Here is a 13,027-nt window from a genome sequence, read left to right as displayed (position 1 = left end):
TTTTACAAACTTGGGATGGAATTGAACTCTGAAAAACCATGTCACAAACCATTTCCCAAAGCACACAAGATTGAATCCATATATGCTGCTGAGATGAAGCATAAGAAAGCAGCAGATCATCTAGAGCTAAAATGATGGTGCATGATTTATGATTAAGCATTGTTACCTGCAGAGCAAGGGGCTTCCATCTCATATTTTTCAGTAAAGCTGGTGCTGAGGTAAGCATGCTCTGAGGTCGCTTTTTCAAAGTTAAGATAACACCACTCGGATCCTCTCGTAGTGCATTCACCAAATTTTTCAACTGCCACCCCACCTGGTAACCAGCAAAATTATTACAATAAAATTGAGGCACAATAGTCACAGTGTAATATTTCCCTTTTTATTAAGAAAAATTAAAAAACCCATCAAATTTTAGATTAATTTTAAAAATGTCACAATTTACATCACTTAATCATGCCATCTTAAAAATCAGTATTATCTGGATGCATTAAAACGGGTTATATGACATTTAAGCCTGAAGATTGAATACATTGCTGTTGCTAATCTAGTTGGAGAATTTGTTTTAATATTTATGTGATCTTTTAAGAACATGTTTGAAACTAGTTACAGCTAAGCACTGGAACATGAAAATGGCCGAAGATGAAAAAGCCGTCTTGCCCTACGTTTTGACAGGTAATGTAACATTGTGTTAGCTGCACATGTTACACTTTATTAAGCATGCTACCATCCCTCCCCTCCCAACCGTGCATGTTAACATTGTAAAATGCTTCTTCCGATAAGTTAAAATCAAGACAACAAAAGCAAAAATTATGTGAAGTCTTCTATCCCTGAAGGTATTATAAAACACACTATTATAATGAAGTATATTTTAACTAAATATCCAAGGTTTTGCAATCCAATTGAAAATGGCACCAAAATTTTCCCTGTTCATAAATAAACAAGCAAATCGAAGAAGACTAAGTTAAAGCGGTGTACATGTTTTATATTAAAGTACTGAAGCATGCAAGTGCAGTGCCAGAAATCATGACATTATATTTGCCATGACAATATCTCAGGCAGATATGACTGAACAAATATTTTCAGCTGGAGCATATTACTGCCTGAAGTGAATAATCATTCTGAAAATCACCCACCTGGGGTTCTGAAAGAGGCTGATATGAACTGGATCTACTCCCCTGACTCCTACAATGTACACTCTCACATATGCCTGTATTTGTACTATGGTGTATTCCCTAATCCCCACAGTCTATGCAGACACAATGACATCTTCTGTATCAGCTTGATTTTGAAGCTTTTATGACTAACAGTGCAATCCTAAGCAGAGTTACACCCTTCTTAGTCCATTGACTTGAATGGATTTAGTCTTATGCTTAGGAGGACTGCTTGGTAAATTTGGTAAGTAAATCTTAGACCAAAAAAAGATGCCTGCTTTCTAAAGGGAGGCTTGATGCACTTCTGGCTGAGTGATAAAGTACCACACTTCACACAGATAAACAGGCACAGCATTTGAAAAAGTTTATTTACACTGTCCCCATGTATGGGACAAAACATTTAAAAAGCTCTTGTAAAATGTATTTCAGAAGAGTTTTTTATATATGGGATCATTACATATTTAATTTTACAACTAGGATGGAAATATTTTTCTTAAAAGTGATTTTTTAATTTAGGAGGTGACCTCCGGAATGACAAAATGAATTATCAGCCTAGCAATAAAAGTTATTGTGTGTCATTACTATGAAAAATGACAAAATGCATCAAATGTACAAATACATATACAAATACAAATCATCTATTTTTTTAACTTTTCGTAAGAGAGTTATTTTTAAAGTGTTCAAAAATAATACAAAACTTTTATAAATTTATAGAATTTGTACAGATGTATAAAATCATACAAGAAGCACGTTGACTAACGTAGCTCCGCTGCTCCAGGTGCGAGTCATTTTTAGTTTGGTAGAGATCATGAAGGTTGACTTGGAAGTTGTAGATGTTACTGTCTGATTTGACGGAATGGAAGTTTCAAAACAAATCCATATGGAGCTAACTAGATTTATAGAGCCATCCAAAGCAGAATTAATGACCTTGGAATGGCATGACACTGCTTAAGATGACTTAAGTTTATACACACACACACACACACACACACTTGATTTAAATTTGTGCAGTGATACATTTTGGCATTTGTAGTTCTAGAGTTTACACACTGCTGCTGTTTATGGTTCTCATTAAACTGGTCAGGATCACATTGACCATTATGCTATTCAAAAGAAAGTCCTGAATTTTTAAACAAACACATACTCTATTCCTGATAGCACTTATTCATTTATGACAGTGTAGCCATACAGATATTTGTAGCAGCATGGAAGATTTAAATAAATTATGGCAGTTTACTAATTTACAGTGCAATCCTAAACAAAGTTGCTCCAGTCTAAACCCACTGATTTCAATGGGCTTAGACGGGGGTAATTTTAGGATTCCATTGTTGGTCTTCATACTAAGGCTAATCTGAGAAGCATGGCTAACCAGGCAGTGAACTCCCAGCTGCCTTTGTATGTCCTAGAGGTGTGCTCTGAGAAAAAAATTGTTATAATTTCAGATGCAGGATTCAGGGAGGACACTTTTAGTATTTATTCCTGACTTTTCAGTAGGACACTACTGGTTCAGAATTCAAATAAATGTTTTGGGGGTATGTCAAATTTCAGAACAATTATCTTCAATTATGTTCATGATATTTCAAATTTGAGGGTTTGGTAGTTTGAGGGTCTGGTACAACTTTTTAATGGCACCATATTCGCACAGAACAGTCCTCCCTCTATTCTAAAGACCTCCTAAGTTTCAAGACGAATGGATACAGGGGTGTACTTTAACAGATCCCCAAAGTAGATTTCACTTGGCACACTTCTTCAATGTTTCTTATGGGGGAAGCAATGGTCATGGCCTGGCAGTATAGCACCAGTCATCAATGCTTTTAAAAAAATGCCTGGTTGCACCTGGTTTCTTTACATATTCTTAGAGTGACTGTCTTTCTTTTTAACAGTCTGCATTTACCATCCTTCTTCTTTTCACAAAATAAAGAAGGCTTCCTTTGAAGAAAACTACCCTCTCCCATCACTTTTGAAAACAGTTCAATTTTTTTTTTTATAAAAGAGTGCATGTGTGTGACTGCATATGATGAATCAATCATTCAACTGCAGTGAGATATGTATCTTCATGTTGAGTGTCCACTGTAGAGGTACCTTAATCACTAGTACTATTTAAGGAGTTACTAGTTGGTTGGGTCTCTCATTCCTCTGAAAATGCTGTCTGGCTCAGAGCAGCAGCTATGGGCATTAACAATTCTTTATTTGAGGCTTGTCACAAATGGTGATTGGATGGATGTGTTCCTTACCCCCCTTGCAAGGATCCAATTGGAAAGGAGAAGTGCAGTTGCCTGAGAAATCAGCAGAATAAAGGAAAAACAAGGTGCTTGATGCTGATGATGGTAGGGGTGGAGATTCATGTTGTCTAAGAATCCCAGATTTGTGTTTACCATTCTGGAAATCATGGTAACTACCTGAATCAGCTATTTTCATGCATATATTTGGTTTGGTAATTTTGGGATGCACATCTCTAGTGTGTTTCTAAATCAGCTGTCAGGAACATGAAGTGTGAGCACAAACTGATGCAGTTAGCTCTACATGTTATAGTCAATGTGAAGGATACTTGCCTTGAGGCCTGCAATGCATTTACGCCCTTATCTGAAGGTGTTAATATAGAACTTTTGTCTAGTTTTGTAATCAACCATAGACCCCCAAATTTAATTTGTATATTTAATATATGAAGAACAAACAATGACGATGATTACTATATTGGGAAAAAATATGAAAAGCTTTTTAAAATTTACTAAAATTCAATACATATTTCCTAAGTTTTAGTGTAGTTTGTATTGCTCTTCTGCTTCCTGTTCGGAGGCAGTACAAAGGTACTGTTATATTTCCATTATTTATCGCGTTAGATAGAAATTTAAGCAGACCAAAGGAAAAACGATAAGCAGGTCTACCCATTTTATTCAAATGGCTTATTCCTAGGAAAGTGTTTGTAATTTTGCAGCCTGCATGTATACTTCTTCTCCTTGGGTTCATGTAAATGGTTTCTGGGTTTTATTTTCCCTTTTCTTTCACTGCCTATGATCCCAATGTGTCTTGTTTGATTTGCAAGCTGGTCTAAAAACAGTTTCTTGGGATTGTCCTACTGACGATTTAATAAATCTTGATTTCAAAAAAGTGTGCTTAGGTTTAGGTTTATACTTATGCATTTTTAAACTGTGAACAGGAGCTATATATATTTCAGCATTATTCTACATCATCTAGACTGTTAGGTGCTCTACAAATTATAAATAATTAATACTGAATAGAGCACAGAACACTCAATCATACAGACTACAGTGTCTGAGCTACTAGAAGTTACAACCTTTTGTTTAAAAACACTGTAGTTTTTTTTATATATAGCCACAAAGTCTATTTTAGATGCCTGGTTTCAAAATTCTATCCTTCAGTTATGCCAAGTACCCTTAAGAGCCACTTGGCATTGAAGAAAAACAAAGCACTCAACAATCTGTTCAAAACAATAAAAAATGAGTGGCCAACAGATTCATCTCAGAGGTCAAGCAGCCAACTGACACAGGAACATCCATGTTATCCATGAATATCTAATTATGACAACCAGGAATTAGTACAACAGACACCACAAAAAGTCTTTATCTTCTAACCTTTCATGTCTGTTCTTTAGCTAAATAGAATGTTACAGCAAATGAGGCAGGTCTGAGACGCTTTAGAGATAAAGAGGTGCCCATTCACAACTTGAAATTTTCTCCTTAAAAAATTTAAGAAAACTTCAGGAAAACTGGCATTTCCTCCAAACTCTGGTTCCCTAAAACTGATACCTTTCTCAGCCATCACAATACCAGGTGCAGTTTCGTGGCATTTAAACTCTCTGCTGAAAATTAAATTGCTGTTTCAAGTCTTTCTATACTAGCCTCTAGAATTCCTGCAAAGAACAGTATCCTGTAGTGATGCATCTGATCTTGACTCTATGCTCTCTTACTGCCTACCTAGTGACTAGAATTAAGACACAAAGAAAAATGAGCCAAAATTTTAATCTAGAAAATCTGAAGACAATCTTGTTCTAGAAGGCCTTTAATAGACTGATTGTCTGGTAGCACCTGTCCTTTTTTATTTGTATTACGTGGATAGTTTTTATTATTACATTTTACATTTTAAATTACTTTTTAAATTCTTGTGAGCCCCGCTGGGTGCCCTATACGGGGCTGAATGGCAGCATAAAACGAACTGCACAAATATAAATTAATCTTAGCTATTATTGAAACAAATTTGACACCAATTCTAGACACTAAACAAACATCTTCCAATTATTACAATTATGCAGCATACCATTCACATATCCGCAACACTCAAGGTATTCTGGAGTATTAATAGTGACTGTGGCAGACACTTGGCTTGTCTTTTAACTGAAGAGAACAAATTTGTTTTTAAATATGTATTTTCCATATCAATGATCACTAAATACATATATATATTGCAAACCTCATATTTCTAAAAAGATGTATAAATCATGTTTCAGAACTAAGCATAATCAGAAATGTAATACTGCAAAGAACCAAATGTGCAGTCACTGGTGGAGATTTGTCTTTCACTTAATGGAATACTGAACACATAAAGATGGTTTATATGGGCCCTGTTCACACATCACAGTGTTCATGAGTACATCTGTTTATATGAAAAGGCCAATGCATACTCCCTTTACAAATGAAACCAGGGAACAGAACCTGGATAAATGTGGGACTTAAATCATATGTTTCACTGTACCTGTGCTGAATGTAACATAAGAATTACTATAAAGAAAAACATATATTGTAAATGGATTGCACGTGTTCATTGTAACTTGTGAAGAGGGTTACTAAATCAGGTCATTGCTCCATCAAGGTCAGAACTGTCTTCTCAGACTGACAATGGCTCTCCAGGATCTCACATAGGGGTCCCTTGCATCACACATTACCTGATCCTTTTAACTGGAGATGCCAGAGATTGAACCTGTGATCTCTTCCATGCCAAGCAGATGCTCTACTACTGAGTCATGGCTCCTCATTACTTACTATGGCCATCTCTTCATTCAGTCTTAAATTATAAATACATTCTTTTTAGCTAATTATGATTAGAGATGGGCATGAACAGCAATACGAACTAAAAAACCCCACGAACAGTCCAATCTGCTGTTCGCGAACAAGCTGTTTGTGAGGCCCCATTCTAAATGAACAGGTGGTTGTTTCAAGCCTCGTTTGTTGCTGTTCGTCAAGCCAGACAGTCTGGCACCTGCAATCAATTCCCATGGCAACTCAGGCAGAGATTGTCTCAACTCTGTCTGAACTCCTGCTGTTGCTCTGGAAACCCCAGTCTAAGCCCAACTTAGCTTGATAGGCAGGTCTTCCTTCCAAGTGTGGACTGGAGCTCCAAATCTGTTACAAGAGGAAAAGACCAAGGGGGAGGAGGGCTCCCAGCTCTGGCTTTCAGGGAGAGACAGCTGCTGTTAGAGAGACAGGGTGAGTGCGTTGGAGCTTGAATTTTCTTTGTGTGGTGGGATATGGATCTACCTCTTCAGATTCCAGGGCTGCTGCCAGGCTCTGGAGCCAAGCTATTATTTATTAATGGTACCTTTCCTGCTGCCTGCTCAGGTAGGGTTTCTGGGAGTGGTGCAGTAGGGATCTACCCCTTCAAGTTCCAGGGCTGCTGCCAGGCTCTGGGGCCAAGCTATTATTTATTATTGGTACATTCCCTGCTGCCTGCTCAGGTAGGGTTTCTGGGAGTGGTGCAGTAGGGATCTTGATGGCTGGAGGGGAGCCTGCTGGCCCCCACAAACAATGAACATGTTTGTGACAGGATCATGTTTGTCAGTGTTCGTTGTTCATTGTTTGTGGATGGCAATGAACAACAAACACCATGTTCAGGTTTTTTTTCTGTTCGTGCCCATGTCTAATTATGATATACTATTTATGATTGCTATATACAACTGATTATATTGAGACAAAAAGTTGGTGGCTATTTTCCAAGGGAGTACAACATCTCAGCTACAATTTAGCCAATTGACATTTAATATAAGAAACATGAACCCCTATCAATACACTATTCACCAGAAGAATAAACTGCATTCATGAAGTTTCAAGAATTAAACTATAACGAGCAGTACAAAATTGATCATGTCATATGTCTGGAGCAACAAAAGAACAAAAGCCAGAAAAAGCAAAAGAAAAAAAAGCGAAAGGAATTAAAATATGCAATCTGTATGGTTTATTGTGTTGACTATTCAATACAAAGGTACCCCAAAATGCATTTCTAAATAGTTCCAAAGTTTGTGAAAACAGTGTCCTTAAACATTTTTCTCCCATTAAGTGAGTCAGATCCTCCAAAGCACTGCTAAGGGGTGCATGATTGAAGCAAGTAGGATGTCTCTTATTCAGCCTTTAAATATATTTCCTAAAGCTTTCATATGACTAACTTCTCATTTTTAGGTCTTGGCCATTTTACCAAAACTTTCCTTGGTAAGCAAAAGCATTACTTAGCAAGGCCACTGTCTGATTTTAAAAACTGAAAGGGATCATAATATGTTAAAATTAAATTTACAACATTAATAAGGCAATTTTATGAATATACTCTAATAGCAAAAGGTCCTCTTAAGCTAGAAGCTTTACTGACCCAAATGTTTGACTCTGCCAAGTAGTACGTGGGTGTTACCTCTGACTCAGGATGCATTACTCACGTTACAGTTGAAAGAGGCAGAGCCTGGAATGACAGAGACACAGAAGTTTAGGGTGAAGAGAACCACAGATTTCAAGTCCTCCTCTTAGGCATGATTGTGAAAATGCTTGGAACAGGCAGAGCTTTTGCAACTGTATCATTATAATTTGAAAGTTAACAGTAACTTTAATTCTAAACCCTTTAGTTATTTTATTAATCATGAAAATGATTTTTCAGTACAAAAACACTATGATTTATACATTTAACATTACTTGGAAATGTCCTAAATGGCTTTTACTTCAAAGTAATCTGTGCTCAAATAATTTATGAATTTACCTAAAAGACAATGACAGCACTCTGGATCAGGCACTCCAGTTGAGAACTTCATGTAAGAAGGTATAAAGAGCAGAAACATGTTTTATAAATGCTGTAGCCACAATGCAGAGAACCATGAGGTTAGTCCTATGCTCCCCCCAGAGCTCAAGTGTTGTTTTTCTCAAGCAGCCATCCCCTGTGAGGCACGGCAAATTGCTTTTGACACTACGGAAGATTAAAAAGCCATTTTTAATGCAAAATAGGGGTGAGCAGTTACATGAAAAAGTCAAACATTCCATTGAAACAATTTGTGTCAAAGAAGCTTTTTGGATCCTTGCTTATATTAAGTTCATTCCAATGGTTTGTGCATAGCAGCAAGGCTTTCATGGTTTTTTTCCTTGATGTTTTTAGGAGAGCAAAATTTTATGGTTGCATCACAAACTATATAAATTGAAACTTCCCCCATTTCAAAAGTGATTTACAGTGGAAGGCTGCTGCTCAAAATACAGATGTCCAAAGTATGACCAGGTATATGGAACTGATTTCATGATTGTCTTCAGTGTGGCCAATAGAGTTAATTCCTAGCCTCAACTGAGGCAGCCTGTAAGTGCAAAGTTCTGCAAAAATGTTTATGTGAACTCAGATTACGACTTGCCTTTGTAGGAGAGGTTGCTTTATTCTATTTATACTACAACTGATATTACAAATTGATAGCTGTGTAATGTTTAGCACTAGTCACTTAAGTCGTTCTTTGATATGTAGAGAGAATGGACAACAGAATTCTTTCCAACTGGATTTTTTTATTAGTGCTCAGAGAATTCTCTGCCTTTTTCTTTTGCATTACTGATGCCTTGGGCCTCATAGTAAAGACAAAGTAGATTTTGTTTTAATCTGGAGAAACTATCTGATATTCTTTTAAATATTTAAAATAGACAAAATAGTTTTTTTTTATAACAAACAGACCATTCAATGTTCTGCACTTAGAGAATTCAGCTAGTTTCTAGGAGAGATGAGAGGAAGGGGTGGTCTTTTCCCAGTCTCACAGATTACCTGTGAATGCCTACCCTCTTTCTGGCTTAAGAAGGAATCATACTTGGAATGGTTCTGCAAATAGTTGTGTCAATTCCTGCAAATTCTTATCATTTTTGATATATTGTATTAAATTATATGCAGTCATGTATCCAGCTGGAGACTCTTGAGTATTAGTTCAGATTCAATAGCTTTAATTAAATTTATTAAAACAACCCATACGAGTTGATGATTCTGCTTCACTTGCCCAACATAGAATGATGCTTTAATTGAATTTGCACAACCACTACTAACACTGTCATGGTTTGAACTGGTTTATGGGTCTAGACTGCAGATCAAAAATTAGACCCAGGCTTCGAATTTGTTCATGACAGAGGGGGGAAACATTTTCTGAAAAGTCCACTTGATGAATATGGAATAAGGAACCAGACTAGAGTAGCCATTTTAATATGACTAGGAAACATTAAACACTTTGCAACAATCTAGGATAGAAAAGAATTTTCTAGGAATGAGAACAGGGACTCTGCTTCAGAAGAAGGGGAAAGAATTCACTTGCCTCTCTTTCAAAGAATAGGACTTTAGAGAGTTGCTGTGTGCCTACAATCATATTGTGTCCAGATCACCTTAGCCAGAAAACATGCTGATCGGTTGAGGGAACCAAATTCAGCCCTAGGAACTCTAAGGGTTTGAGTGGTTTCATGGAAATACAGTCCAAACATGGTAATCATAATTACTTCTGGTATAAAGTCAACCAATTTTCATTCTATTTTCCAGTGCAATGAATTTCAGCGTACTCTGTGTTCATAGACAATAACAACCAATTGCATTTATTAACTGAATACTGAAGTTCAGGTTTTCTGTAATATTTATCTTTTTTATTCTTATAAGCAGCTCTGAAAATGTTTCCAGGCCTCTTCCTACCCTTGTTCAGTTGGCGTCAGCTATACATTGTTAGAAACTTTCACCCTCTCAGTTTCAAAATAGCATTCCTTGAATCATTGGGTCATGAGAGTGTGCAGTCCCTCAGGACATGAACTAGAGAATCTGAATGAATCACCTACTATGCTGTTCCAGAGACCCTTAATCTCAAAAATGTAAAACCAGGGCTCAAACACATCTTTTTCACTGGTGCCCACTCAGTAGTCACTAGGGAATATTTGGAATACATTTCATGTGATCCTTAATGTTGTGGAAATTATTTTACCCAGTGACCATGATCACCATGGACACTGTGAGTCTTTCTACACAATACGTTTGACACATGTGTTTCATGTGTCAGGAGATGCAATGTTAGCCAGGAAGCATAGTTTTAAATGACAGAACTGGCAAAGATTGCTCCAGATGGGATGGATTCTCTCACAGCCCTCTGCTGTCTCCCCTTCCAGAGCCTTTGCCCTGCCAAGGCACAGTTAATTCAGTTTTAAGCAGGAAAGGTGGCAGGGTAAAAGCTCCAGAATGGGAAACAGTCCAGCATGTCAGAGGCGGTGGAGGGCTGTGAGAGAATCCGTCCCCTCCAGAGCGTTCTCTTCCAGCTCTGTCTTTCAACACTACACTTCCCAGCTAACATTGCATCTCCCAACACTTGACACGTCTCATGTAACAGGACTCTGTGTTTAAAAGGTTTATAAGAATTGATAAGAGCCAGGCAGAGGAGGTCCATTTCTTTTCTATTCCTGTAGATCTGCTTCTTGAATAATAACAACTACCACAACAACATTTGATTTATATACCACCCTTCAGGACAACTTAATGCCCACTCAGAGAGGTTTACAAAATATGTTATTATTATCCCCACAACAATCACCATGTGAGGTGGGTGGGGCTGAGAGAGCTCTGGAGACCTGTAACTGACCCAAGATCACCCAGCTGGCTTCAAGTGGAGGAGTGAGAAATCAAACCCGGCTCTCCAGATTAGAGTTCTGCCACTCTTAACCATTACACCAAACTGACTTACTGAATATAAGCACTGCTGGAATGTTTTTTGGATAAGATGCTCAAGAATGTAGAGGGGCTTGCTGTTGCAACCTGAGAACAACCCTCCCCCCACACACACAACTGGCATAAAGTTACTCCAGCAAGACCTGTCATGGCCCGTACGCTTCCATGAAACAGGAGAGTCAAGAGCTCCCTAAGTCACAGTCCCACCCACAAGCCCTGAAGTAGCTCAGGATGCTACAGCCACAGCCAATCACACCACTTCCCAGGCAATGGGCACACCCACACCTCACCAAGTGACTCTCTCTCACACACACACCACATAAACTCCAGTCAGTATACCTATGTCAGATGACATACAGGGCTCTATCTCTCAGGCTCATGTTGTGGTGGCGAGGAAGGCACAGAGTGGGCACTTAGAGTTTCTCTACATGAGACATCTTACACAGGGATGCTCAGGTGTAGGGAGACATGTTAGCCAGGAAGTGCAGTTTTAAAAGGCAGAGCCAAAGGCAAATTTCACCTCTTTACACAAGGATAGTTAAAAAGAGCTGTGGAGATTGCTCCTCAGAGGGGTTGTTAATTTCATCTTCGCCTCCTGGAGAGGTGAAATTGACAGAGCCTTGTGGGAGATGAAGATGAAATTAACAAACCCTCTGAGGAGTGATCTCCATAGGCTCTGTCTTTTAAAACTATCATGTAGAGTGATGAAATTACACTTTTCCGCTAACACTGCTTCTCCCTACATTTTGGTGTCCCATGTAAGATGTCTTGTATAGAGAGACTCTTATTCCCACAGAGGGAGCATTTACCACTAACACACAAGAGGAAGAGCAAACTTTGTTGCAATGGGACTAACACGTTCCTCAGACTTCACCCTGATTTCCCTGCTGGTGTTTAATAGTTTGGAGCATTCAACAATTGTGTTCCTGAATCATTGGTGTTGGGCAGATGGGGATTGCTCCCCATCCCTTTACCACACACCTTCTGTTGTCTGGTGTGTGCAGCTTGAACAGGGTGCTGGCTGGGGATATATGGTCCAAGGGGGGAATGTGTATGCTTGTTGCATGGGTATCAGGATTTCACAGTCCATCATGGCCCTGATGGCATCTGATAAGCCATGTAGCTTGTAACTTGATATAGGGCAGTAATGCTTGGGGTAGAAGGGGTGTTAGGGCACAAGAGAGCTAAGGGAGCATCCTATGAGTGCAGGAAAGAGATGGTATTATGAAGCATGGCAGCCCATCAGCAGAGCTGTCACATCTCCTGTGATGTAGTTTGCAAAACTTTGGCTATGAATGGCTGGATGACCTCAGGCCTTTCCCCATATGGAGATCAAACTGAAGGCCTTGTCCTTGCTATCCCAGTACCTTTCTACTGAGAGCCTCTGTAGTATAGTGGTTAAGTGGCTGGGCTCTGAGCCAGCACTCTGCAGGTTCGACTCCCACTACTGTTACAAACTCTACAGGTGGCCTTGGGTAAGCTTCTCCTCTCAGCCCCAGTTCCTGAGCTGTATTGTGGGGATAATAACAACACTGGGGATAATAATAACACTGACTTTGTTTACTTCTCTGAGTGTGGCACTAATCTGTAAACAAGAGCAGTACATAAGCACACGGTTATTATTGCCGAGCCATGCCTGTCTGGGCAGTGTTCTGTGGCTCCATATATGGCTGGTGGCTGCAGTGGAATGTCCAATCCCCTATGCCATTCATCCTTTGTGTATACTGGTTTGGCTCAGTGGTTAGGGTGCTGGTCTTAAGTGTGGGAGACATGAGTTCAAGCCTGACCTCTGCCTTGTCTTTTGCTGCTGATCAGTGCATTGCCTGGCAAGAGGTGGACTTTGCTTTTTGGCCACCTTCTCCTTCTGGGGCTCAGACACATACCTCCTACTTGACACATGGGCATCCTTCCCCAGTGAGCTATGGAGCAGGTGGAAAAGCCTTTGTTGGAGGTATTGTTGT

The 13,027-nt window shown here is 38.9% G+C and overlaps 1 protein-coding gene across 4 annotated transcripts in view; it reads right to left on the bottom strand.

Moving 5' to 3' along the window:
• The window catches only part of CNKSR2 (connector enhancer of kinase suppressor of Ras 2), a 281,178-nt gene that overhangs the window by 121,844 nt on the left and 146,307 nt on the right, over positions 1–13,027 (bottom strand). For 2 of the 4 annotated variants that reach the window (XM_054973601.1, XM_054973600.1), the window contains exon 9: positions 167–313. The exons of the other annotated variants lie outside the window; for them this stretch is intronic. In XM_054973601.1, coding sequence (XP_054829576.1) covers positions 167–313 — 147 coding nt within the window. The remainder of the gene's footprint in view (positions 1–166; positions 314–13,027) is intronic. 4 annotated transcript variants of the gene reach the window in all.

Source organism: Eublepharis macularius, chromosome 3 (assembly GCF_028583425.1).
Source record: "Eublepharis macularius isolate TG4126 chromosome 3, MPM_Emac_v1.0, whole genome shotgun sequence".
NCBI lineage: Eukaryota > Metazoa > Chordata > Lepidosauria > Squamata > Eublepharidae > Eublepharis > Eublepharis macularius.
Note: the sequence above shows the minus strand (reverse complement) of the source record. Positions and strands in the feature narration are given on the sequence as shown.